The sequence below is a fragment of the Corylus avellana genome, chromosome ca5 (genome assembly GCF_901000735.1).
Source record: "Corylus avellana chromosome ca5, CavTom2PMs-1.0".
In the NCBI taxonomy this organism is placed as follows: domain Eukaryota; kingdom Viridiplantae; phylum Streptophyta; class Magnoliopsida; order Fagales; family Betulaceae; genus Corylus; species Corylus avellana.
The window spans coordinates 19,616,100-19,642,004 of NC_081545.1; the positions used below are offsets into that span (position 1 = coordinate 19,616,100).

General features: G+C 34.3%; 2 protein-coding genes across 2 annotated transcripts in view; both read left to right on the forward strand.

The window, feature by feature from the left end:
- Positions 1-6,834, forward strand: part of LOC132181905 (uncharacterized) — an 11,521-nt gene extending 4,687 nt beyond the window's left edge. The window contains exons 3-4 of the mRNA XM_059595131.1: positions 4,959-5,427; positions 6,401-6,834. Coding sequence (XP_059451114.1) covers positions 4,959-5,427; positions 6,401-6,834 — 903 coding nt within the window. The remainder of the gene's footprint in view (positions 1-4,958; positions 5,428-6,400) is intronic.
- Positions 6,835-9,722: 2,888 nt separating this feature from the next.
- On the forward strand, positions 9,723-18,593 carry LOC132180919 (uncharacterized). Its single transcript, XM_059593915.1, has 10 exons — positions 9,723-9,843; positions 9,962-10,066; positions 10,396-10,457; positions 10,556-10,639; positions 10,754-10,785; positions 10,929-11,010; positions 12,958-13,186; positions 16,255-16,482; positions 16,712-17,004; positions 18,020-18,593. The coding sequence occupies exons 1-10, from the start codon at positions 9,820-9,822 to the stop codon at positions 18,381-18,383; spliced, it is 1,503 nt and encodes a 500-aa protein (XP_059449898.1). The 5' UTR covers positions 9,723-9,819; the 3' UTR covers positions 18,384-18,593.
- Positions 18,594-25,905: the final 7,312 nt, after the last annotated feature.

Below are 25,905 nucleotides of genomic sequence, written 5' to 3' on the forward strand. Positions count from 1 at the left end.
AGTCAGCTGATGGCTAGAGGACATTACATGATTGCTGAGGATGATTCTAGCAATTCTTATCATGAGCACGTCCAAACCACCACAACACTTGGGAGTGAGGAAATTGTTGATAACAATGAGGAGGAAGAAAAAGAGGAGCAAGTTGAGCCTCCAGCAGATCATAATCTATTCGACGACAAGGAAGTAATTGCTAAAGCTCCTTCCTTGTTCATAGTCCCTATTGAGACACATCATGAACCCAAAGCTTCAGCTCTTCAATGTTTCAAAAAGCCATCTTATGTCAAGATCTTCAAGGACTTATGCACACAAGCGTGCAAATTTGGGAATCTTCTTCCTAAGAAGATCCGTCGAAGCAAGCAGGTTGGCTACCTAAGATGGCAAAATATCCTTCCAAAATGCTATGAAATTCAAAAGAAGAAATGGTGAAAGGGATTGGTTGAACATCCGAATGATCGGGGAAAGTACAGTAAATTTTCTTTTTCATTTTATTTTCCACACATTTTCTTTCTTTCCTTTTTCATTTTATTTTTCGTTATTTTATTTTTGTTTCCGACAACAATTAATCTTTTAATGCTTGTTTCTGTGAGAAAATATTACTGTTAGTTTTTTATAGTTGTTTTGGTGTTTAAGTTTGGGGGACGCCATGGCATTTTGCACACTCAGATGTCTCATTCCTTCTGGTAATGTATTTCTATACTACACATTGAGGACAATGTATAATTCAAGTTTGAGGGTGTGGAAAGACACGTTGTCTGTTTGCTCCAATATATATATATTGTTATATATTGTTCTATGTTGTTGTCAAGTTTGAGTTAAACTATAACTATGGTTTGTTTTTCATTGGCTTAAAGTGTTGAACACATGATCATTTCATTAGGAATCTGAGTCTTTTGACTTATTTTTGGGCAAAAGAGACTTCACTTATTTTGAGTTGAATTATCATGAGCACATTAGCATGTAGTCTGTGAGGTCTTAATTTGAGCTTAATCATGTTTATCTAGAGATTTGTTGGATGACCTATTGATGAATAACCCTAACTTACAAAGAAAAAAAAAAAAAAAGACCATTTTGAGTTTTTTCACTGAGTAATTGGACCTCTTGCCTCATTAAGCAGTGAGTGATTGCGTAAAAAGGTGTGAAGTTTAGTTTGGTTGATGGTATAGCTAGCTTGGCTTTGTAGCCTTTTTGACTTGAGTTTATAAGCCCTTAGGGATGTTTCTACATCTTGTGCCATAAAGCCATCTGGCTTGGGAGTTTACATGAGTTAATTAGAAAGTTTAAGGGAGCTGAGCATTGCACAGCCGACAAAAAAAAAAAAAAATGCAGATCTTGCCTTGGTTGTTTCATTTGATAGAGATTCCTACGAATTTTGAGGTACTTGTTTTGAGATTAAATTGAAGCCTCATGATTATATGCTATTTTAACTTTGTACCTATCGAAACATGTGATGTTTTAACTACCCATTTATGAGTTATTTGATTTTGGATGCCCTAATGATTGTGATGATGATGTTTGTCTTTTTAAGCTTGCTCATGAATAAGAACCATTGTTTGTGTGAAATTTCATTCTTTTCAACAATATAGAGGTACTTGTTTTGAGATTAAATTGAAGCCTCATAATTGTATGCTATTTTAACTTTGTACCTATTGAAACATGTGATGTTTTAACTGCCCATTTATGAGTTATTTGATTTTGGATGCCCTAATGATTGTGATGATGATGTTTGTCTTTTTAAGCTTGCTCATGAATAAGAACCATTGTTTGTGTGAAATTTCATTATTTTCAACAACATAGTGCTACAATGTTTGTGGGTATTATTCTTGTTAAACCCTCACGAGACTTCGCTTGCCCACTAAGGATGTCTAGGAGTTTAAAAGGCTTGTTGTATATGCTAAATGCAATCGTCTCTCCCACGAAAGAGGGTTTGTGTTTAGTGCTTTCATTTTATTTTTAGTTTTGTTGTGCTAAGGGACTAGCAAAATGTAAGTTTGGGGGTGTTTGATGAGTGCCAAATATTACATATTTGAGCCCCCTAATTTACACTGGTTAATCTTTTAGCTATGTTATAATCTAATGTCTTGTGCTAGTTTTGTGGTTTTAAGGGTTTTGCAGGTTGCTAAGGGAAAATGACGAATTTAAAGTGAAAAATGCAAGATTTGGAGAAAAGCTGCCAACAGACGTGGGATCGAGCACAACACTCTACGCTCGAGCGCATCTGCGCTCAAGCCTAGCATAGCAATGATCGATTGCAGACACACCCAAGACAAGCCCCAACGCCCGAGCACACCTGCGCCGCAGGAGAAGTTAAGCATGCCCGAGTGTGATCGAGTGCCCTCGTCTGAATTGGGGCTGAAATTAGGTAAAAAAGCCCTGAAAACCCTAGTTAAAGCCCTATAAATAGAATAGACTTCATAGAATTTTGTATGAGGCTATAGAGTACGGAATTTCATAGTAGAAAGGAGAGTTTATGGTCTTCCTACCTTTTGGTGTTCTCAACTTTGGAGTTTTTAATTTGTAAGCTTCTCAACTCTCCTTGGATTCTATTACTTTTGTTTTAGATTTCAATTCCATGAGAGGCTAAACTCTCAACTAAGGTTGATGATGAAGCCTCACTTATGATTAGCAACATTATTCTCATGTGATGTAATATTTTCCAATTTTATTGAGTTTGATATTCTAATTGTTTTACTTTAACTCAATTTTGTGGAATGATTCTTGGATATCTCTTGTGATTCAAGGATACATTTAATGATTTGAGATAATTTCACATAATTGATTGTTTGGTTTTCTTTGTTAAAAAATTGGATATCCCTTGTGATTTATTCTACAATTAATGTTTTGATTTAAATTGGATATCTTTTGTGATTTATGGATACACTTGATGATTTGATTTAAATTGGATCTCTTTTGTGATTTGTATAAAGAATGGATACATAAGTTGGTTTTGATCATAAGTAAGAGGGGTCAAATGTCCCCCCCCAATAAAAAAAAAAAATTCAATTATTCCTTCACTCCTAGTTGCCCACCCTTAGATTTACTAGAAAAAGATGTTTAGGAGGACCGGCATGATTTAGTAATGGGTGTCTTTAGTTTTATCACAGTTTCTGGCTCATGGCAGTTTCAGAATTTCAAATCCAGTCTTCTAGATATTTCTTAAGGAAGAAGACAACTACGTGTACTTCAAGAGTCTTTTTTTTTTTTTTTTTTTTTTAACCCAAAACGATTCGTTTAACTAAATACAAAGGGTGCGTTTTAGTAATACTACCTTATCACGGCTGACAAACTCATCATAATTTTTTTTTTTTTAAAAAAAGACATCTATATGCCAACTTAAGCACCGAGTGTGAAGGGTAAAGGGGTTAAGTTACCTAGGAGGCTAGGTTTACACGTTGACTAAGTCTTGATAGTTAATTTCTTACCATAAAAAAAAAATAAATAACAATACAAAAAAAGAAAAGAAAGAAGTTAAGCATTAGTGAAATTCTTGTAGGACTTCACTACTTAACCTATATATAAATAGTGCGAAGGGAAGCATCAGTGAGTAGTTTTAAAAGTAATTTGTGGTTCATTACTTTCAAAATTGAACTGCAAATTGTTAAATCCCTTTGTCCTCATAATTGGTCAATTTTTTCTTCTTCAAGACAATCAACAATTCAAATACGGTGAAAAGGCATGTACATGCAATTGAACAAAAAGTCACATCTTTTTCTGGCAATTTCTCTTTCTCGAAAAGTTTCAGGTATGTAATCAAAATTTTATATTAATTTATTTTTCAATTTATTATTAAATTAAAAAAATGTCTCTTTATTTTATATTTAGATTGGTCTTTTATATATATATAGTTTTTGTTATATATCATAATTGTATGAAATATATATTGTAGTTACCTAAGAATATGGAGAACAACAATTATTCCATTGAGTTCCAATCAAATTTTAAACAAGCTCGTGTCGAAGTAGATTTAACAAATTTGCCAATAGATCATTGCTTAAGGAAAAAAAATTTATGATTATCATATTAATGATAGAGAACAAATCCGAATAATATATTTACAAAAAAAAAAAAAAAAGTTTTCCAACCAGTTAACCATGATTTTCCAAAAATAGAATTTGAAAAAACATGGTGTTGTCTTAATCCAGCATGGTTCAAAGAATATGATTGGTTGGAATTCATCATTTCAGAAGATGTTGCGTATTGCTTATATTGTTATCTCTTCAAACCATACACTAGAAATCAAGCAGGGGGAAACTCGTTTGTTATTGAAGGGTTTAGAAATTGGAAGAAGAAAGAGAAATTACAGAGTCATGTGGGGGTTAATAATAGTACACATAATCAAGCTCGACGAAGATGTGAAGCTTTGTTAAATTAGAAACAAAACATTCTATGGAGAACAACAATGTTTCCATTGAGCTCCAATCAAACTCTAAACGAGCTTGTGTCGAAGTAGATTTAGTAAATTTGCCAATAGATCATTGATTAAGGAAAAATAAAAAATTTATGATTATCATATTAATGATAGAGACCAAATCTGAATAACATATTTTTTAAAAAAAAACGCTTTCCAACCAGTTAACCATAATTTTCCAAAAATAGAATTTGAAAAAACATGGCGTTGTCTTAATCCAGCATGGTTCAAAGAATATGATTGGTTGGAATACATCATTTCAGAAGATGATGCGTATTGCTTATATTGTTATCTCTTCAAACCATACACTGGAAATCAAGCAGGGGGAAACTCATTTGTTACTGAAGGGTTTAGAAATTGGAAGAAGAAAGATAAATTACAGAGTCATGTGGGGGCTAATAATAGTACACATAATTAAGCTAGACAAAGATGTGTAGCTTTGTTAAATCAGAAACAAAACATTCTAACATTTTTTTGATAAGCAATCAAATAAGAAGAAAAAAAAATATAGAACTCGTTTGATGCATCAATTGATTGTATTCGCTTTTTACAGCAACAAGGATTAGCATTTTGTGGCCATGATGAATCTAAAGACTCAAGTAATCAAGGAAATTTCTGTGAATTGTTGCAGTTTCTTGCGAAACATAATGAAGAAATTGACAAGGTTGTCTTAGAAAATGCTCTTGAAAATCATCAAATGACCGCCCTAGACATTCAAAAAGAAATAGCAAATGTTGCAGCAAATGAAACTCTAAATGCTATTCTAAAAGATCTTGGAGACTCGTCATTTGTTATCTTAGTTGATGAATCTTGTGATATATCTGTCAAAGAACAATTGGCAATAGTTTTGCATTATGTTGATAAGTGGGAGCATGTGATTGAATGTTTTTTAGGCATTACATATGTTAGCAATACTATAGCTGTAGTATTGAAGATGACAATTGAGTCAGTACTTAGCAAGCATCATTTAAGTATTAGCAGATTGCGAGGACAAGGATACGATGGAGCTAGCAATATGCGAAGTGAGTTGAATGGACTTAAAACATTTAGGGGAAACTTCAGAAAGCCCTCCTGAACTTCCAGCTGTTTTGACATACCTCCCTGAATTTCCAAAACTGTCACTTAGGCCCCTTGAACTTTGGTTTTCTCTCACTTTGGACCCTTTTAACTTTTTATACCAATTTTACCCTCAACCAAAACTACGTCGTTTTGGACTCCAAAACTACACCGTTTTGGGCTTCAAAACTACATCACCACCCAACCCAAAACGACGTCGTTTTGAGCCACCCAACCTAAAACGACGTCGTTTTGAGCATAATATTAAAAAAAAAAAAAAAAAACCTGAAATCGGGGGCCAAAATGGGGTGGCCGGGCCACCCCATTTTGTGGCCAAAGGGGTGGCTGAGCCAATTTCTGCCGCGACCACCCCTCATTTGGGTATCCCGCCACCTAAAAGCACCCCATCCTTTTGTTGTTGTTGTTTTTTTTTTTTTTGGCCATGGGGGTGGTTGAACCACCCCCAGATCGGCCAGGGGGTGGCTGGAGCCACCCCCGATTTCGTTTTTATTTTTTTTATTTTGCTTTTATTTATTTATTTTTTAAAAAAATTAATGCCTAAAACGACGTCGTTTTGGGCTGGGTAGGTGTTGTAGTTTTAGGACACAAAACAACGTAGTTTTGGGGGAGCGTAAAATGGGTATAAAAAGTCAAATTGTTTGACTTTAACGTTAAAAGGGTCCAAAGTGAGAGAAAACTAAAGTTTAGAGGGCTTAAGTGAGAGTTTTGAAAATTCAGGAAGGGTATGTCAAAACGGCTAGAAATTCATGGGGGTTTTCTAAAGTTTTCCCAAACATTTATTTTGAATGATAACTCATCTGCCTATTATGTTCATTGCTTGCACATTAACTTCAACTGATTTTAGTTGCTGTTGCTAAAAATCACATCCAAATTGCAACTTTTTAAGCTTGGTTAATAGTGTTTTTAATGTTATTGGAGCATCATGCAAACGTCGTGATGCACTTCGTGAAAAACGAATTGCTGAAGTTGTGGAAGCACTACGAAATAATGAAATTTCTACTGGTCGTGGCTTGAATCAAGAAATTAATCTAAAGAGACCTAGAGAAACGCGTTGGAGTTCTCATTATGGTGCAATTATTAATCGTATTCTTATGTTTTCTTCTGTCTTTGAAGCGATTAAAGATATTGTGGAAGATGGTTTATATTCTGAACAGAGAATAGAAGCAAATATACTAATTCAATCGTTCCAGACTTTTGAATTTGCTTTCAATTTACATTTGATGAAAAGTGTTTTAGGAATTACAAATGAGTTATCTCAAGCATTACAAAGAAAAGATCAAGATATTCTGAATGCGATGAAGTTGGTTAAAGTTTCAAAGCAGCGTTTACAGGCTATGAGAGAAGATGTGTGAAACTCTTTATTGGAAGAAGTTTTTGTTTTTTTGTACCAAAAACAACATTGTTGTTCCCAATATGGATGATTTGTACCAACCTCGATCACGACGAAAAGCTCCAAGCATTAAAAATTCACATCATTATTGTGTAGAGCTTTATTATACTATTATAGACATGCAATTCCAAGAACTTAATAGTGGCTTTAATGATGCAAATTCTGAATTATTACTTTGTGTTGCGTGCTTAAGTCTAGGTGACTCATTTGCTGCATTTAATAAGGAGAAATTACTTCGTCTTGCTCAATTTTATCCGAATGATTTTTCAGTAGTTCAACTTATTACCTTGAACGACCAACTTGAAACATATATCATTGACATGCGTTCTAGTGATGAATTTGCACCACTCAAAGGAATTGGACAACTTGCTGAGAAGAGAGATGAAGAAAAATATCATGTATCCATTGGTGTATTCATTGGTGACATTGTCATTAATTTTGCGTTTCAACTGTTGAAAGAGCATTTTCAGCAATGAATATTGTTAAAAATCGTTTACATAACATAATGGTAGATCAATGGATGAATGATTTTCTGGTCACGTATATTGAGAAGGATATATTCAAGATTATCAGTAATGAAAAAAATCATGCAGCGATTTCAAGGTATAAAGACTCGTCGAGGACAACTGAATAAATTAACAATAGGCGTGACACAATAAATTGTATGTTACATTATATGTTTTAAATAATAATTTAGTTTCGTTGAATTACTTATTGCAATAATTATATTTTGTTAATATTTTTATTTAATTTTTGATTATATTGACCCCCCTGACCCAAAATGCTGGCTCCGCCACTGAGTAAAACATACTTAAGATTTTATTGTGAGAACTTTGAGAAATATTATTGATCATAAAAATATGTTGCTATGAATTTGTGAGTGCGGATTCTGACACCTTAGTGCTTCTTTACTTGATTAATTTCACTTAATTCTATTTATGCTTTTGATTTTTCACTCACAAAAACAACCTTTCAACTTTTGGAACTAGGTTAAGGTTAAATTGGTTTAGTCATAAATTCTGTTTTCAAAAACACAATTTCCTATGGGATCGACCTTGCACTTGCAATACATTAACTGCAAACGATTCGTGCACTTGCGAGTATTAAATTTTGTCACAACAGGGGGAGTCTTTGCAAAAGGCATGCCAATTTAAGGGGGAAAGTGAAGTTTCCCCAAAGTTTTATATTTAGATGTTTTGGTACATTTGTTATTGGAGGTGAGCTTGTAGTTTCATTTTTTGTTCGTTTGTATACTAAAGTCGTTTAATAAATAAGTGAGCTAAATCATTTAAAGTGTAGGATGTTCAATATTGAGAAGTACAATTTAGACCACAAAAATTACGGATAACATTATTACAACAATTTATAATATCAAATTAAAAATACTACAATCAAATAATCATCAAACCACAAATGATACAAACACCAACAATCCTCAACACAACAATTTGTTGACAAATAGTTACACCTCAAAGGAAAATCTTTTCGGAGCAGCTAAACCCAAGAGTCTACTATGAAGAATAGTACACCAACAAAGACACTTATAACCCTATAATGCTAAGATTATGTGCCTAGGAGAGCTCCTCATTCACCTTCCTACCTCCTCAGTTGGCTTCAACTTTTTAGTGGTCATACTTCTAGCAGTCTCCTTATGGACCCACCAATAGACTTCTTGTTGATAAACAAATATGCAACAACACCGTGGTTTTATCACAAATTTCAATAGCATTCAACACACAAAAAACTTATTGTCTCACAACCCTAATGTATCTTGTGTATCAACACAATCAAGATACTTGGTACACCAAAAATTTTTTCGACTCCTCCTAGGTTCTCTGGAAATTCGTGTTGAGTGACTGAGATAATGGGCATAAGTAATCTTTTAAAAGCTATGTAAAAACTATGTTAGAACATAATTACGATTTCACGCCTAATTAGTCGCTCATGTTTGAGCAATAGTCTACATGCAAGGGAACATGTATTCTCTATTCTCCACCATGTCTGAACATGTGTCCTCCATGCCCAATCATCACTTTTAGTGATGCCTTATGATTTAGGCATATCTACAGTCACGTCTTGACAGCTCAGGGTACATGTACTCATTAAAACTCTTCATGTCCATACATCACCAACCATGTCCAAACATCGGTCTTCAATATTGACCATGTCCCAAACATCACAAGGAATATGTGCTTTTTGGAGTCCCTCATGTTTGGACATCAAAAATGCTAAGACTGGACATTAGTTGCAGTATTTGTCTTCTTGAAGAATTCTTTTACTCTCTTTCATGTAAACTTAAGTGCATAACTACACGTTTCAAATAAACATAAACCATGTTTTAGACGCTACATGAGTCAACACAAAACCTAGCAATCGTCAATCCCAATTGACATGAAACATTTAATAGAATGTGTAAGATGTAAACTCACATACATTATCCCAACGAATATAAGGAATGATAGGGGTCATCCACTTGTGAATGAATGTATTTATAACATCCCCATGAACAAAATATTTTTTGGAGACAAATTATTGATTTTTTGTTATTTGATTTGATCGAGATTAAATAAAAAAAAAAAAAAAATTTGATGTTCAAGATGTTTTGTGTGTATGGGCTCCTAATGAAATTTTTTTCTTATTTTTCCAACAAAAAATAAATCCAAAAAATGAAAACCATGGCACCCACCACCCAAACCAAAAATCACAAACTCGACCATAACAATAGACTTCAATATTATATTTCCTTTTCACTTCCTATATATATATATATTTCCTTTTCTTAATTTTATTTTCTAATATATTAATTAAAACCACCACCTGCTAGTCTTTGTAATAAACCTACCAGCCCCAGCTTAGACGAGATCACAAAAAACCCCTCACGATTTGCACATTGCTCCCTGCAAGGAAGCAAAATTCATTTGCAATCCCTCTTCTCCCTACTCCCATCATGGCCTCCAATGGCGCTCCCCCGGTTAGTCTGTCAACCCTCCTCTGTCTCTAATATATATATATATATATATATTCTACAAGTATATGTGAAATTGATAATTATGCAAGTTGTGTAAACTATGAATTTGGGAATGGAGCAGAGTGCTGGGGATGCAGAGAATAGCTTGGAGAAGATCAAGCGGCAGTTGGCGTCCGGTTCCGGCAGGAACTTGCTGCAGGGCCCACTTCTGAAGCGATCCGAGACCGTACGATCCTCTTTCTCCGTCTATCCAAATTTAATTGGTTGTTGGTGATTTGATTTTCGTTGAATTCAGGGTTACGTTCTGCTTTCAATATTAGCTTGAGAAATTGTAGTTTCTTTTGGTCAATTCAGAATTTACCCATTCTAATTCTAGCTAGGCGTTTCTCTCGTGGACTCGTACATTTTCTTCTGTACCCGGGTTGTGTTTTTCGATATTTTGATTACTTATAAAGAAAAAAAAAAGAAGGGAATTGGTTGGCTCTAGTGGGTAGATAAGAATCAGAGCAGTTGACTAGAATCAGTACAAACTGACATAGGAATAATTCTATGCAGCTGAGGAAATGGAATGAGCGGTGGGTAATCTTGGACCCGACGACTGGGAGAATGGAGTACAAGTTAGTATATGTTTTGCATTTCTTTTTTCCCTGGCGTTGCTTTGCTTTGTAGAACGATTTTGATCTTTGATATTTTGTGTTGTTTGTTTGTGCTTTAGGATTCGGAGAAATGAGCCATCTGTCAAGGGAACCATTTTATTTGATGCAAATAGCACCATTACCGTATCTCCTGTCAACTTCCAGTAAGATTGATGTGTTTCTGAATAAGCTTGCATTATTACCTTCTCAGCTACTAGTTTATCGAAGTGGGTTTTCGCTTTAAAGACATTACTAATGCATTTTTTTATGTGCTTTAGTGGACTACCAAAGTATGATGGCTGCTGTTTATGTATCCACGTTTACCATTTCTTAATTGTTTTTCCTGCAATGTAGAAAATACTTACGTTTCTATCTTCTGAGTTCAATTGAAAGGATCCTTTTGTAGTTGGACTGGAATTGCCAACATGCGTGCTTCTTAACTATAATATTTAGATATTGGGACCCCACAGAAAAAAGACTACTTTCTTTGTGCAGAGACTCCTGGTGCAGCTAGAGCTTGGGTTTCAACTTTACAGTAAGTTATCTGGATATTTGCTTTTGCTGCGTGTTGCAGAATATGATTTTGTTCTGATGGCTTTCTATGATTATACGAGTTTTCTGTATGTCGTGTTTCTTCTGTGCATCTGTTATCCATTTATGAGAAGTTTGGAGAAGTCTTGTTCCAGCTTATACATTTTCTAGGTTATTCAAGAAGTATCTTGTCGGTTTAGGTTGAAAACTTTGTAATGAATGTATTAGAGATAATCTGGAAAGAAATATGGGTTTGTGAACTTCAAGCTTCACTACTGGCCAGGTTTCTTTTGTTTTCTTTTGTGAAAAAGAAGTTGTTCTTTTCGTTCAAACAATGCACCTTTTTTTTTTTTTTTTTGGTCATTTGAGATGGTTAGCTATTGCGAGGTCGGCTTCACAGTTCAAGAGACTGTATAATGGTTTATCCTAGAATTTCCATAGCCTGCAGATGTATATTAGCAAATTGATTGAATTTTAAGCAGACTTATATTCAAGGATCATGGTTTGAATTTGATTGAAGGCTATTTATTTCCTTTCATGTCCTTGCACACATGCATGTTTTTTTGTGCAAGTCGAGTGCAAATATACTTAATGCTGAAGACATTGTTGACTTCTGTCATTTAGATAGAGATTTTACAAACTCTCAAGCACCACCACAGCTCTATTTTTTCAGTTAGTATCGAAAAATTATTAGAAAAGGAAAGAATAAACCTTGTGTACACATGATGTGTACAAAGCTCTCATAAATAATTAAGTGAAAGGTATAAAATCTACAAAAGAAATCATAGAAGTGGTGCCAAGTGCACGACCACTCAAACAATGATCTTAGGAACACTGGTTTCTACTGAATACTGCTAAACATGCAATTATTTCTTTCCCTCCAAATTGTCCAAATTAAGCAAAAAGGGGCAGCATTCCAAATGCGAACACTCCCTTGAAACCTTTCCACCAAAAGAGCACATCCATCACCTTCTTGGGCATCGCTTAATGGACTCTAAAAGACAGAAGACAAGAAGACCACTACTCATCGCCACTACACAATGAATCAAAAAAAGATCTACAATCTCACTACTAATACTTGCACGTATGTTACCTATCCACTAGAATAGTATTTTTTTTTTTTTTGTGATCAATATGGATGATGCTATGCGCTTTTCCTGGTGAGCTCATGAAATGCGAAACTAGCAATGGCTTTTCAGATTCAGTTTTCCTCCCTAAAGATGCTCATGATGTGGGTTGTGTTCAAAATTTGGGTTGTAAAAGGGAATTTGGTGGGTGACTACTGTCTAAATATCTCTTTTCTGTGTTCTACTGTTTCTTATCCTTATGTATGCAACTACAAACATCTTGGAGGGGACTCTTTTAGAGAATTTACGAGTACCTTACATTTTTTTAATGCTCATAATGGTTTTGAATATTTAGATTTGAGTTGCTCTAATTGAAGACGTTCTTTAGTCTGTCGTGCAACCGGAGTGGTATTTTGTACCTAATATTCTCTTATCCTAGCTACTTGAAGATTCTTTGACACTTATTCTGCTTCTCTAAAATTAACCAGATAAAAACTGGAGTTATGCTTAAATGAAAATCAATAAGGTGATTGAGTTTTAAAAATGAGTAATGCTATATGCAAGACTTCTATCCCTCTCTTATCCCCCTAAAAGTGTGTGGCCTTTAAAATCACTTTTCCGCCGGGCTACTCATAGGAGGGGGGGATAGGAGTCTTGCATATAGCATTACTCTTTAAAAAATGAACTGTTATAGCTCTTCTATATAGTTGCTTTTTGGTCCATAGATTGAGTTCTTTGCATAAAATGATCATCTTCTTATGATGGTTGTCTTCTCTAGGTTTTAATTCTTGCCCCAGTTATCAAATACATATTCCAATGATTAGATTTGTTGCAGTTGATTTCTCTACTCACGTTTCCTTTTCTCATTGCCTTCTGTCATTCAGAGCAACACAGTTGGTTCTGAGAGCCCATAAAGAGGCTGTGAATTCCTTAAGTGGGAATGGTTCTCCAAAATTAGGAACAGTTGCAACGGTGGTTGCTGCTGCCAATTCGATAGCCCTTGAATGTTCTAAAGAACTTGAATCAGCGATGCAGATTTCGTTGAGAAATGCTTTAGGAATGGTGACGAATAAAACAAGTGATGGTCCAATGGATGATATAGCAATCATGAGGGTAAACCATCTTTTCTTTTCACTTTCAATTTTATAGTAGTGATACAATGTCCTAACTTACAATTATGAATTGCACACCTAATACATTTTATAAAGATTGGACTCTAATTGCATTGCTACTTCAGTAATAGCGAATTTATGGTGATTGCCTTCAATTGATATTAAGGTCTGTAGATTGCGTTCTATGATCTTCTCATTTCTGCAGTTATGCCAGATTTATATCCTGCAATTTTTTTGTTAATTTTTTGACTAACTTGGAAATGTACATTTATAATCACTTCTAATTGCATTCATAAAAAAAATGTTAGAAAAAAAATGAATTCTTAAAAAAAAATATCACTTCTAAATGCATTTTCCACTGTTTGATTGTCTCTGATCATTGGGAGTAGATAGATGGACAATCTAGGAGGCATAGCTAGAATGTCTGCTCCATGTTTCTACAAGCACAACTAAATTTGTAGTAGTTCAGACACGTCAGTAATATGCCTTTGTATTGGCTCAAGAGGTATAGGGTCAACTGCACACATTGCTTTCTTATTTGTGCCAATAATAATTACTCTTATCTTAATAAATGCCTTCATATCTTCTTAATTCTCAGTTGCTAGAAATAATGCAAGTTTTTATAGCCATATAGAACTAAATATTGAATGATTTAGAACATCTAAATTGGTGCAAATTTTTTTACAGACACACATTGTCATGACCCAAAAGTTTTGAATTTCAAAATTCAGGAAGTGACTGCTCCTTCACGTGCCAAGATGAGCTTGTCACGTGAGAGAAACTTGCTAGACCAACGTTAAAATCAAATTATCTGCAAACCAAGTTTCAATATAGAGTCTCCATAATATATCAGCCATAAAAAGCCCTTCATGCAGAAAATCAAGATCTTCAAAGTGATGAGTTCAAGTCATACTTGTAATTATAAGTTGTAGACTAAAAATTCCTAATAGAAACAAACCCAATAGAAAGAGTAAGCCTCTAATTAAGCAAAATTTATGAGGATAACAAGACAATCAAAGATTCCAACAATAGGCCACCTAAAGGTGAAGACTGATAACACTCTAGACTGTCTAAGTGAAATATGCATGCTAGCGACTAATAAAAAAAAATGGTAAAACAACATATAATGAGCTGAAAGCTCTGTAAGTAGTAAATCACACACTGTACATGGAAGTAATAATCAAGTTACAAAATCACTAGTGGAATAAAGAGCAAAGTGAATGATGTTAAGGTAAGAATAAAATGCTTATCCATGAATTCAAGTTATATAAACAAGTCAATAGTCTCATCGGGCCACAATGTAGAAATATAAGATAAATCCAGAAACAAGTTCAGTTCTGATATAAGCAGGAATGGAAGCTCAAAAGATATGAATAATGGTCACTATGTATATGATCACAAGAATTTATAATCCAAAATGCCATGTCCTGTATTTCCCTGCAGGAAGGGTCACACACCTACTTATTGTTCCCATGGGAGGGGTCACAGAAAAATTTATCAACATCAATATATCATATCATCTATATAATTACAACTCTATCTCCCCAATCTCCACCACCACAAGCGAACCAAGAAAGGACGTTGGAGGAGCTTAAGTCCTTTTTTTCCCTCTTTACTGGGACAGCTGCATTTTTAGCTCCCTTAGTGATTAGTTTTAATGATATTTTTGTACTCTTTTCTTCTTATCCTTGGGTGTTCTCTTGTATACTTCTTGTGTCCTAGGGTTGTTCCCCATTGCACTCTTTGATATGCATTACATTACTTACCAAAAAACATCTCCGCCACCACAACCTAATCTGGATCATGGTCTATGTATTGCCCCAAGGGTGGCATCACTGAAAACATCCCTTGGGCAAGAACTAAATTAAAGGGGTACATACATTTCAATGGTCAAGAAAGGATAGGGTTTTGGAGAAAGAGATGTACTTATATTAGTACAGAAGTTTGGAAATTTAAGCGGGGGGAGGGGGTGAAATTGCTGGTGTTACATACATTGTGCTCATTGTCCAAAAAAATTCAGTATTTTGTCTTGTCTTTTCCATCTACCGGACGATTTATGATTATCAAAATCAAAAAAGATTGCCTCCTAGGTATGAGGATAAACTACTTAGCCCGTCAGGGGTGAAAGCTCTTGGGTTACCTGGTGATTGGTTTTGACGGGTGGGGTCAGTTACCCGAAGGAGTTCGATTAACGGTGAGGATTGTTGTACAGTGTATGCGTTTGCGATATGCAATTAATTTGAGTAAAGTTCTCCTATGTTATCAAAAAAAAAAAAAAAACGAAAAAGATGGCTATCTGAGAAACCTAATTTCTTGAAATTCAGACATAAAATCTGATCTATTTGGGGACGAATAAAATATTTATGGAACCTTGTTTTTCTTCCTGTAAAGTTAAGAAGCTAACAACTGCACCACAAGCACAATGCTAGGCTGCCAACTTTAACAAGAAATAGCAATAACTTCTAGGAGAATAGCTGTAGAGAACTGTTTGATCTCATAAATTTTTGTTGTTTGGTTTGGAAAGTAAAAGCAAAGGGAAAATATGCGTAATTGTTAGGTGCTAATGAGGCCTGCCTGTTATAATTTCGATCATGGTATGTAGAGTCATCCTGGGTTTCATGGCTGCAATTACTGTTGGTTTGGCTTTGTTAAGGAGTTTATTGTAGAGTGCCTTTGTGATATGACTTCTTGTTTGTGCATATTTCCTCCCTTCAATATTAACTTTGTCTTGCGATACTAATTGAATAAATGAATGGGAGGTGTTTGGCTCCCATCGTTTTTAGTTTTACCATGGTAACCAAATTTGGCTGGTTTAGCTCCTGAAAGGTACTTTATATGCTTTAAGGACTTGTTTGAGGCTGGCCTGCTTGACATGTCGACACTTGCCACCAGCTTGGCTTCTTATTCATTTTATGTTTTTTTATTTTTTATTTTTTTTATATTTTTAAATTTATTTTTTATTTTTTTTGCTGAGCTTCTTCCTTTTATGTCATTGCTAATCCTGCAAGTCTTTTTGGTCATTCATTTCACCTAGATTTGGTTCTCTGAGTGTGCAAGTATATCTTGTAGGAGACACTACGAGTAAAGGATGAGGAACTGCAGAATTTGGCTCGGGACCTTCGTGCACGGGATTCAACAATAAAAGATATAGCAGATAAATTATCTGAAACTGCCGAAGCTGCTGAGGCTGCTGCATCTGCAGCTCATACAATGGATGAACATAGGAGAATTGCATGTGCAGAAATTGAGCGTCTTAAAAGAGATTCACACAAGCAGCTGGAGTCATTTATGTTAAAGGTACTTGGTTGATGGCTCATTGCATAGTCTGATTGATAATGTTCAACCTGATATGGAGTAAACAACTTAAAAAGAATCCTCTGTTAATGGCCATGTATATCTCCTGCTGCCGAATTATCTTCCTTCACCATCAGTTGATCCTACTTTACTGAATTTGAAATACTGTTGTGATTTTAGATATCACTTTCTAATTGTCTTTGTATGTTTTGGCTTTCATTTATACTTGTAGCTAAGAGAGTCCGAACAAAAGGTCATGGCCTTGAGTAAAGAAAGAGATCAATTGATCAAACAGAGAGACTCTGCTGTTCAGGAGGCACATATGTGGCGTTCTGAGCTTGCAAAAGCCAGAGATCGTGCTGTTATATTAGAAGCAACTGTCGTGAGAGCAGAGGAAAAGGTCAGGGTTGCAGATGCAGATGCTGAAGCTAGAATAAAGGACGCTGCACAGAAAGAGTCAACTGCTGTGAAGGAAAAACAAGAGCTTCTGGCATACGTAAATAAGTTACAATTGCAACTCCAAAGGTAGCAACTTAACCCTTTTTGGCAGTCAATGTAGTACTCCAGGATCATTCTGCATCAACCCTGTCTGTCATTCTTGCTTGACATCTGCCCTTTATTTCATGAAAAAAGATATGATAAGGCTAAGTACAGTGATGTTAGAAAACTAATCAAGCAATGGTAGAACTGAAAAAGATTTTTTTTTTTTTGAAGAGAATGTGTGTCCATATTGGTATAAAAGTGGAGTTAATAGGTAATAGAAATGCACAAAGCCCAAAACATCTGTAGAAGTATAGAAAATGTTGATTTTATTAAGACTTATCTTTTTCAAGTTTTTTTAGTTTGTGTTCATGCCTCATGCAGTGTTCCAGGATATGATATTCAGTTTTACTCCCACCAAAGAATTTTCCAACCCAAGATCAATTCAAAGTCAAAATTAATTTGGAGCTTATTTGGAATTGCGTTAGAAAGATTAAAAAGTACTTTTAGTACCTAAAAATGTGTGCCAAACAAAAAGCTGGCATGTTTGGTAACAAATTTTAAAAGTATTTCTTTGACTTTTTTATTCTAAAAATTTCGAAAACGTACTTTTGGAAAAAGTTTAAAAATAAAGTTTTGTTTTTTTTTTTTCAAAAGCTTTTTTTTTTTTTTTTTTTTTTTTTTTTTAAAAAAACTTTAAACGCTCTATTTTCCAACGCAATCCCAAACATGCTCTTAAACATTTATGCAAAAAGTAATTATGTTTTATGTTGAAGCAATGATCAGTTTCTTCTCTCTACATAATGCCTTTTCAATCTGTTTTGGAAGTAGTCCCCACAATGCACATAATGTGACAAGCTTGTAAATATTCCCCTCCTCTTTTCTCCCTTTTTCTTCAAGGCTCTGTTATATTTGGCTTGCATGATGACAGCTCTTGGTCCTAAAATTTCCAGTTAAAGTTAAGTCAGCAATATTAGACTTTAATGTAAATGTAAATAAAAAATATGTTGTTATTTTTTTGAGAATAACTGATCAAAATTTAATATTTTTCTCTCAACAGAAATCATATTGATACTAAGCAAGTTTTTGAGGAGAGGACTGAGTCGTGCTCGGATATTGATAATACTCTTCCACTGACAAAGCATGTAGACTTGTCAGAAGAGAATGTGGATAAAGCATGTCTCAGTGTTTCTAGGGCAACCCCAGACTCTCGGGAGAGTGTAGTACACATGGCAGCAGATCAGGTGAACCTCCAGCCAGTTGGAGACAGTGAATGGAGCGATATTCAGGCAACAGAAGCAAGGATAGCTGATGTTAGAGAAGTTGCTCCTGAGACTGAAGGAAGCAGCTTGGATATTCCTGTTGTTAGCCGACCAGTTACTAACCACCATGAACAAGGAGTAAACTCTTTTCATCAGCCTTGACATTAAAAATATCAGCATTTGTTAACATAAATTTTCAAATGTAGTGACTGGCACCCGTTCAGTTACAGGAGAAATGTGAACTTTCTTGATGTCTATTTCATGGTATTCAGTTCCTTCCTAGTGGAGGGTACTTTGAAATTATAGTGTATTTTATAAGTGCTTCACAATAAACATTTATTATAATTTGTATACAGTGCCTGCTTTAGAGTATTCTTTGCATGAAACGTAAACTTTGATCAATCTTGTTGAGGTCCTCTTGCATCATATTCAGAATTGATTGAGTTATTCTGTTAATTCTTGTTGATTCTTGTTGTCCCTTGATTTACTGGATGAAAAATGTTACACATACTCGTAATTGCGTACTTATTAATGTAGCAGTGAAAATCATCATTAAATGCTACATGATTTTATTGTCATATTAGGAAGTAAACATTTAAAATCAGAACGAACTTGTTTATTCATATTTGCCCTCCTTGTACAACATTTGAATCACATTGAGCTGTGTAAGTCTTCAAAAGAACGAAAAATAATAATAATAATAAACAAAGAAAATAAAAGAGTAGTCAGATCAATCTCTTAGGGTGGTCGACCACTCAAGGAAGTAGTTCACAACTATCTTACTCTTTAAGGGAGTGACTAGTCACCTTAAGTAGATGATTGGGGTAGTTCAACCACTCCCAAATGAGTGGCTGACCACCCTTTTACCTTTTGAGAGGGCACATCTTTTACCTTTTGAGAGGGCACATATATGGTTAAGGTGATCCGACTAACCTTCAAGGGCTAGTTGACCAACTTTAAGGGAGTGGTTGGATTACCCTAGTCACTCCCATGGGGTAGCCAACCATACCCTTAGGGGTGAGAAGGTGGTCGGCTACCCTAAGCGGATGGTTGAGGTAGTTCGACCACTCCCAAAAGAGTAGCTGACCACCCAACCCTTTGAGAGAGTGCAAATATGGTTAAAGTGACCGATTACCTTTAAACACCCTTGCGGTGGTCAATCATACTGGTGAGAGGGTGGTTGGCTTACCCCAACAATACTTTTGGGTGACAGACCACCCATTTGAGGATAAAGGGGTAGTCGACCACTCTCTCAAGGGGTGGATGACCACCTTAAATGTGGTCCGATTGATCATTAATTTGTTTTGATATTTTATTTTTCATTATGTTATAGCTTATGTGGTTAAATTTAGATTGTTCATTATATAGTAATCTTTGTCTATTGAAACAATTATGTTTTTAAAGCATATAGGTGGCTGAATAAACAAGACTTGATCTTCAAGTTTTCAAGAACTGAACTTAAACATTCTAACTAAAGAGATTTAAATTACCTTAATCTTGTCAAAAACAAAACTTTTGCTCATTTCACAACAATCTTCTTCTCAATCCTTTGTTTGCTATATGCCGAAGGAGTGTGAACTCATTCTTTATAAAGACAAACTTTACTCCTTGTAGTGGGTGTGTAGGAGAGAGAGGACTCAATGTGCCGCTGACCCCTTAAGGAGAAATCCTCACTCAGGGTGCCTCCACCCTTACAAAACCCTAGGTTCCATTCTAGAAGAAAATAAAACCTTTCTGTATATTGTGAAACCCTAACTTTAACAGCAAATATTTAGCGTTGAAAATGGAACTAAGGGAAAAAAAACATTTTTTTTTTAGCTAATAAAGGATCTCAAATGACTAGTTATCTCATAGCCAATCCAAGGCTGCTTTTAACCATGAATTTTTCTCCTATAAAATCATAATTGCATTCTAAATTTTATTTTAGTTTATTACAAAAGAGCTTCCATTTCTATTAAATCATGCAAATGCCCCTCCATAAATATCCAAAGAAAAATGAAGTAAATTAAATTAAATTTACAGTCACTTCATAATTCTATAATTTCTCAACCTTGAGTTTCAGATTTAATATTTTATGATTATTCTCATTCTAAGCATATTCTTTAATGATTAACTTTAGTAATAACTTACTAAAATACCAAGCCTTGGATTTGAGTAATTAGGTCCATTAAATCTGATTCGAGAACAAAATTATAGATTCCTTCTTGAGAATCCTATGATTCAAGTCTTCTATGCACAAATCTCATTGTATGCACTTAAATCAAAATAAAAAAAAAACAACCATGGACCAAATAAATAACATTATCCCCAAAACAAATCTTAAATAATAATAAAAATTCTATTAAAATTATAAAATAATGATAAAAATTCTATTAAAATTATAAAATATCAACAAATCCCAACATTGCCTCCAATCCTAACTCTATCCTCCTTCCTCTGCCACATCAAGAAGCTGTGCTCTAATAATCACAATCTCTCTTTTGAGGTCTTCAATAACAGATAGAAGATCCCCAAAACTCTTCTCCGTAAAGTAGAGGATTCAATCACAATATCACTAGATTATAAGAACGTAATAGTTCAAAAATCATATTGTGGATAGAATTTCCAATAAAATTTTCATGAGGTAGGCTGTGGATCTCCCAAATATAATAAGAGCAGTGTAGCATATCGTCAACCACGGAGAATAATTGAAATAACCTACATTGGCCACGAGAGTCTAAACATGCACCAAAGTAAATTATTAACACAATAAATACCCAAAAAGAAAGAAAAAAAAAAAGTGATTGATAGCCTTATAATGAAGATACACTAGCAATTAATATGAGAATAAAGCAAATTACTTTTTATTTTCTTGGACTTACACATTTCTCTAAGGTTAGTGGGTTTGCTCTTTGCCCCATGTGGCTTTCCGCCTAACCATTCGATTACTTTATATCGTTCGAATGACATGATTTCCTTGGCCCAATGTGGCACAAGCATATTGTTCGAGTGGTATTTCCCCACAGTACTTAGAATAGTCATGGACAAATTTCAGTAAGTGTTTCTGAAGCCCATTTGCTGATCTCCATCTTTATTTGGGGTGCCACTTCAATATTATTAGACAATTATGAAACGTAATTGTCACATTAAAAAGAGAATAGATGATTTGATTTGATTTTTTTTTTTTTTTTTTAGAAAGTTATGTGGGTGATAGGTTTGGTCAACTTGTGAATTTGGTTAAAAGAGTTTAACTGTATCACGATTCATTAAGTTCCTACTTATTTATCCTAGGTTCAATTAAAACCTTCGGGTACTACATCGATGCATGCTTTCAATCTCCTTTTATTTCAATGTTTATAACATGGGGATTGTTGTAAATGTGTTATAAACATTCATTTTCCAGTCCTTTGAAAACGTTTTATCATTTGTTATTATTATCTTCATGAGTTTTTTATGAGGAATAAAAATACTTTTAACTAAGAGGTAGCTTAATCAGTTAGGACTACGCCTTATGAAGCGGAGGTCACTAGTTCGAATTCCACTCCCCCCTCTTGTGCGGACATGTAAAAAAAAAAAAAAAAAAAAATTTAACCATTTTGGTTTATAACGGTTTGGTCATAAATATTGTTTACAAATCATTAAATCATGTTTAACCATTTAGTCATTAATACATTTTACAAGCATTGATTTTTATTTTAACCTTTCAATCATTAAATGTTATCTACAAGCTATTGGTTTTCTATTGTGACCGTTTGGTCTATCTTCAAGATTATGTTTGACCGTTGGTCATTAAACATTTGACGACAGTTTTTTTGTTTTTGTTTGTTTTTTTTTTTTTTTCCTTCTAATTCATGACCGTTACATATATTCATGCAATTTAATAGCATGAATCAATAGCCCACTAAAACGATTTATAAAGCCACCAAAGAGCACTATATATATAATATATTCTTGATATAGATTTTCATGATTTTGTTTACTTGGTTATATATACATTATAGAAGCAAAGAATTAATGGCATGTCCACATATTGTCTTTTATTCCGTGTATTTTCTCTATGTAGTTTTTTCATCAAGAAGATTAAATGGTTGTTTTACTAGTTTTTGTTATTGGAAGTGTGTCCTTAACGAAAGCAGACGCTATAGTCTAATCTTGGGAGGTTGAGTGTCAAATGATCCGATCGCACCGAGTTATATACTCCGGGAGGCATGAATCAACTTTTAAGGACAACGTTCTTGTGTGATTCTATAGCATATTGTGAGATATTTCTATACTCTACTTTTCATCTTTTGTATTTTATTGTTAATTTTCAGATTGAAATTATTTTATATCAATGAGAATTTGTGCACCATCCAAATTTATTTCCAACAATGTATTGAGATATAAAATTGTAATTGAATTATAAACTTGGCCATAATAGGAGACATACGAGATTGAGAAAATCCACTAGAACTAAAAATAAATCTTTAAACAATTATACTATGTAAATCTTCAAACAATCATCAAGCCTTCTTCGAAAGCTTCCATTCATGTTCACCAAGGTTACAGAGTCGGATAAAAGTTTGGATCTAAAGTATAGAGCTGACTCAACCACAAATCTGTTTGTTGAATGAAGGTAGCTTGCTTACTCTCAGCCCTTAGTTAGAAGGAAATCCATTGACTTCACTTATGACACATAATGGAACTACACCACTAGAAAGTAATCTCCATTGTTGCACACCCTCTCCGCCTCTCATCCCTTTCTCCACCTCTTGAAGATCCTAGTTATGTCACTACAAGAATTTTATTTTTTTGTAACGGACCGCTAGTAACATGTCAAGGCTGTTGACATGTTACTAACGGGTAGTGATGTGTCAACAGTAACGTGTTTGGCGGGTTAAAAAATTGGTCATAACCATTGGGAATTTAGTAACGTGTCAGGTTCTGATATGTTACCCTTTGGTAATGTGTCAGAATTTAACACGTTACTACATGTATGGTAACATGTTAATTTTAAAACGTCACCTTGTAGTGATGTGTTACATTTTAATATGTTACCAAATATTTAGTAACATGTTAAATTGACACGTCACTACAAGGTGACATGTCAATTTGACACGTCACCACAAGGTAACGTGTCAATATGACGCGTTACTAAATCTTTGGTAATGTGTCATACTGACACATTACCTTGTGGTGACGTGTCACCATAGGGGTGACGTGTCATATCAGACACGTTACCACTAAGGTAATGTGTTAAATGTTAAAGGTGACGTGTTAACTATGACATGTCACCAAATCTGGCAAAATTATTTATTATTTATTTTTAATAATTTCTCTGTGTGCACCTGATATACGATAATCCATCAATTATCCACCAACTAACTCAAAGCTGTCAATTATCACAAATAATCCACCAACTAACTCAAAAATTGTAAACTATCACAAAGCCGTGATAAATGTACAGTGGTATTGATGAACTCGAGGAAAGACGAGAATATCACATTATTAAGTCCACTCACACACTTCAAGTTGTATAGATGTACAGTGGCACTAAGTTTGCTATGTTTGGTCTTATTATGAAGTGGCTTGTTGGCCTTTTTAAGCAAGTCCTCGTACTTTTGTGTGTCACCTCTGTTAGCTTCGTCAAGCACAATGTGTTCTTCATCACCCTACACCATGACTTGAGGCTCAACGTTCTCCTCCATGACATCATGCATGCCGAATAAATCATGCAATATGGCGTGGATATTGCCACCCTGATCTGTGCTTGCACTTGCATCTGCAACCGGATGATTTGAATTAGAGCCTTCAACAGGAGCTCGTACATGTCTCTCGCCGTAATAAATTCAGTCTTTGTATTAGGGCCACATTCTTTTCCCCTCTGTCAAGTGGTCGTATACTAAACCCGGCGGGTGTCGCCAGTTAAGGCGACACATCTTACACGGACAAACAATTAGTCCATCTGGAGTTGTACAGTTTTGAACTGCGAAGTCCACAAATGATCTACACCGGTCTTTGTATTCCTTCGTACCCCTGGATTTCGTCATCCAACTTTTGTGCATAGCGTTTCTACTTAAATTATGAACAAATATATAAGAATTACCTTAAACGCATACATGTCATGCATTGGTCTAAGTATGGGGACCATAAGAATTAAGGAATAATTAAAACTAGATTAGTTTTTTTTTTTTCTAATAAAAAAAAAAAACAATTGCTTTTCCATTTTCTTAATTTACATGTACATAATGTAAGGTTGCAAAACGTAAAAAAAGAAAAAAAAAATTATCATAAACTTAAATGCAGTTGGTAACTAGGGGACCCTAAATTAAAAAAAATGTAGCTAGGTTACTGGGTTTTTTTTTTAAAATTTTTTTTTTATAAGTTTTTAAAATTTTCTAATGCTTACATAAGTTAAATTTGCAAAACCTTATAAACTAAATCAAGACTAGTCCAAATTAAATGCACTTTGTAACCAAGGGACCCTAAATTAAAAAAAAAAAAAAAATGTAGCTAGGTTACCCTTTTTTTTTTTTTTTAGTTTTTAAAATTTTTCTAATGCTTACATAAGCTAAATTTGCAAAAACCTTATAAACTAAATCAAGACTAGTCCAAATTAAATGCACTTGGTAGCTAGGGGGCCCTAAATTAAAAAAATATAGCCACGTTACATGTCTTTTTTATTTTTTATTTTTAAGTTTTTTAAGTTTTTCCAATGCTTACATAAGCTAAATTTGCAAAACCTAATAAACTAAATTAAGACTAGTCCAAATTTAAATGCACTTGAAGCTAGGGGATCCTAAACAAAATAAATCTAAGTTAGTTTGTTTTTTATTTTTTGTTTTGTTTTTTTTTTTTCTTTTTCAATAAAATTTGCACAAATATAATCTTAATATCCTAAGCAAAATTATTGGTCACCAATTAATTTAAATGCATTTGTTATGGGTGTTAAGTGCTAAAATATTCATATTTTTAGCCATTAACTTACTTGTTTTAATCCTTTAGTTTTAGTAATTCATGCCATTTTACTTCCTTTTTGTATTTTCTTTGTTTTATAGGTTTTTGGAAGAAAAGAAAGCGTTTCTGGAAAAATTTCAAGCTTAAAGGGCAAATTGGGAAGACCTATAAGATATGGTTAAGCTTAGCCAATCATGGTTAAGTTTAATCAAATAAAGGAAATGAGTAAATCGGAATTTCTCAAATAATAGTCAAAATCGGATTGGAGGCAAAATTGGATTCTGCATACCTCTTGGTATTTTGACCATAACTTTCAGCTCAGATATCCGATTAAGATTATTCAAGCGGAATTAGAAAACTAACTCAAAATGACACAAATCATTGTGAAATAGTATTTTCCCAATTCAGAGCGCCGTAAGGCCAAAATCACGCTGCAAGTTAAGACCGCAATTCTAGGCGAATCCTATTCCGATTTGGACTTGGGTTTTCTCTATCTTAATTGGACTTGGACTTAAATCTCCGAAATTCCTAGGATTACTAGGGCTTCTAGGACTCTCCTAAGCCTTATAAATAGACATCTAAACCTCACAATTCAATAAAGAATTTAGGAGGCATCCTTAGAAGAGGCACAACTTGGGGAGAGGAATTTGGAGGCTACTTCTAGGAGCGGTTTTCGGTTCTTTCTTTCCCTTCTTTTTTTTATTTTTTTTTATTTTTTTTTATTTTTTTATTTTAATTATGTGTAACTAACTCTTAAGGAGGGCTAGAT

Bases quoted from the DNA above. Each gene is read 5' to 3' on its own strand.
- LOC132180919 (XM_059593915.1), top strand. From the start codon at position 9,820: ATGGCCTCCAATGGCGCTCCCCCG. The intron at 9,844-9,961 runs GTTAGTCTGTCA...GGAATGGAGCAG, and splicing joins CCTCCAATGGCGCTCCCCCG to AGTGCTGGGGATGCAGAGAA. The intron at 17,005-18,019 runs GTAGCAACTTAA...TTCTCTCAACAG, and splicing joins TTACAATTGCAACTCCAAAG to AAATCATATTGATACTAAGC.